Genomic DNA, 1,490 nt, shown 5'->3' with positions numbered 1-1,490 from the left:
TGTTCTAACACAGATATATTTGGTATGACGATGAATTGCATTTTGATAATTGCATCTTCAATTGTGTCTTTTTAACAAGATTAGACATTTATTTTATTGCACTTTTGTATATCTGAATGGTATCATAAATAAAACGTACAAACACATGCATTAGAAGTGGTGTTGAAGAGCTTTCATCAAGATTAAACAATTGCATAGTGTTGTATTCAAAATTATATTGTAATGCTGTGATGCTGACATTTTAAATTTTTGAAAAAAAATCATGCATATAGGGCACAATATAAACTGGAATACACAAAAATGTATTGATGTTTTATAGATAGAATTAAATTTAAACCAGAACATGTATATGTTTTACTCAAATGGTCAATACCCCACAGATTCAACTAATACATATTAGATAGTTTAATTTATTTTAGTTGTTGATATCAATATGATAGTGAATTCCATTTAGGTACATTGAAGTTAACAGATGCGTTACACAAAAGCAAACGTACACATACATTAGTCCATAAACTTCAAACGCAAAACGAGTTCAATTTCAGGATTCAAAAGTATTGAACCTCGCTCGTTTTTTTATTGTTTGCAATTTTTATATGCATTCAACACAATGCATGTTACAACACATTGCTTATCTTACGGTAGTCAATCAACCAGTTGATCCGTATAACTTGATGCAAGATATATGAAACGATTTTGTTATGTTTTTCTTTCGCGCGTTTTTAGCAAACAGATTTCAACAAAAGCCCGAGAACATATATTTGTTTCAAGATTGTGTTTCTAAAACATGTGTATACAGTTTTGCAAACAGATGCATGTAAAGTACAAAATAGAACACAACAAAACTATACACGTATACATTAAAAATGAGAAATTCAGTTAAATTAATATAATGCAACACATCTTACAGTATCTATTTAATGAAAGGCAATGGCAAAAAAAGAAATGAGCATAGTAAAATAGAAAATGACTCTAGCTTTACTACACAAATGTAAGAAAGGAATTACTATTATGCAAATAATTTAAAGCGTAAGCATTATTGTTTGCTACATTGAAGTTTGTTGTTTAAAATAGTTCACAAAATCATCTTCGTGTACATATATTACATGCGTGTATTACAATGAGTAAAGTATAATATAACATTTCTATTCGAGATAAATGAAAATTACTAAACAGGGGACGATTTACATTCATGTCAAAGGGCCTTTAAAAGGATATTCAAATAAAATCCAGACTACATGACTTTTGTGCTCAGTGACCTGCGGCTTTTGCAAAAATAACAAACGCACCCAATATAGTCAATGTCATAAAGAATATAAACAGCAGAACATCCATTGAAGCCACGATATCAATCCAGTTGACTTCTTCAAACACGATTGCTTCAGATTTGTTTTCTTCCGTGTTATCATGAGGCAACACCGATTGTATTCTTTTGCATGTCTTGCATCTTAGTACTTTGGCAATCTTATGGACAAATAGGAAGCCTTTGT

General features: G+C 30.2%; 1 protein-coding gene across 2 annotated transcripts in view; it reads right to left on the bottom strand.

Moving 5' to 3' along the window:
- Positions 1-464: 464 nt before the first annotated feature.
- Positions 465-1,490, bottom strand: part of LOC127870372 (neuronal acetylcholine receptor subunit beta-2-like) — a 2,577-nt gene continuing 1,551 nt past the window's right edge. For both annotated transcript variants that reach the window (XM_052412994.1, XM_052412993.1), the window contains one exon: positions 465-1,490. This exon is cut by the window's right edge and continues 350 nt beyond it. In XM_052412994.1, the coding sequence (XP_052268954.1) occupies positions 1,252-1,490 (239 nt within the window). In that variant the 3' untranslated portion in view covers positions 465-1,251.

The sequence above is a fragment of the Dreissena polymorpha genome, chromosome 2 (assembly GCF_020536995.1).
Source record: "Dreissena polymorpha isolate Duluth1 chromosome 2, UMN_Dpol_1.0, whole genome shotgun sequence".
Classification (NCBI taxonomy): Eukaryota; Metazoa; Mollusca; class Bivalvia; order Myida; family Dreissenidae; genus Dreissena; species Dreissena polymorpha.
The sequence above is the reverse complement of the archived record's forward strand: the minus strand, read 5'-3'. Positions and strand labels throughout refer to the sequence as shown.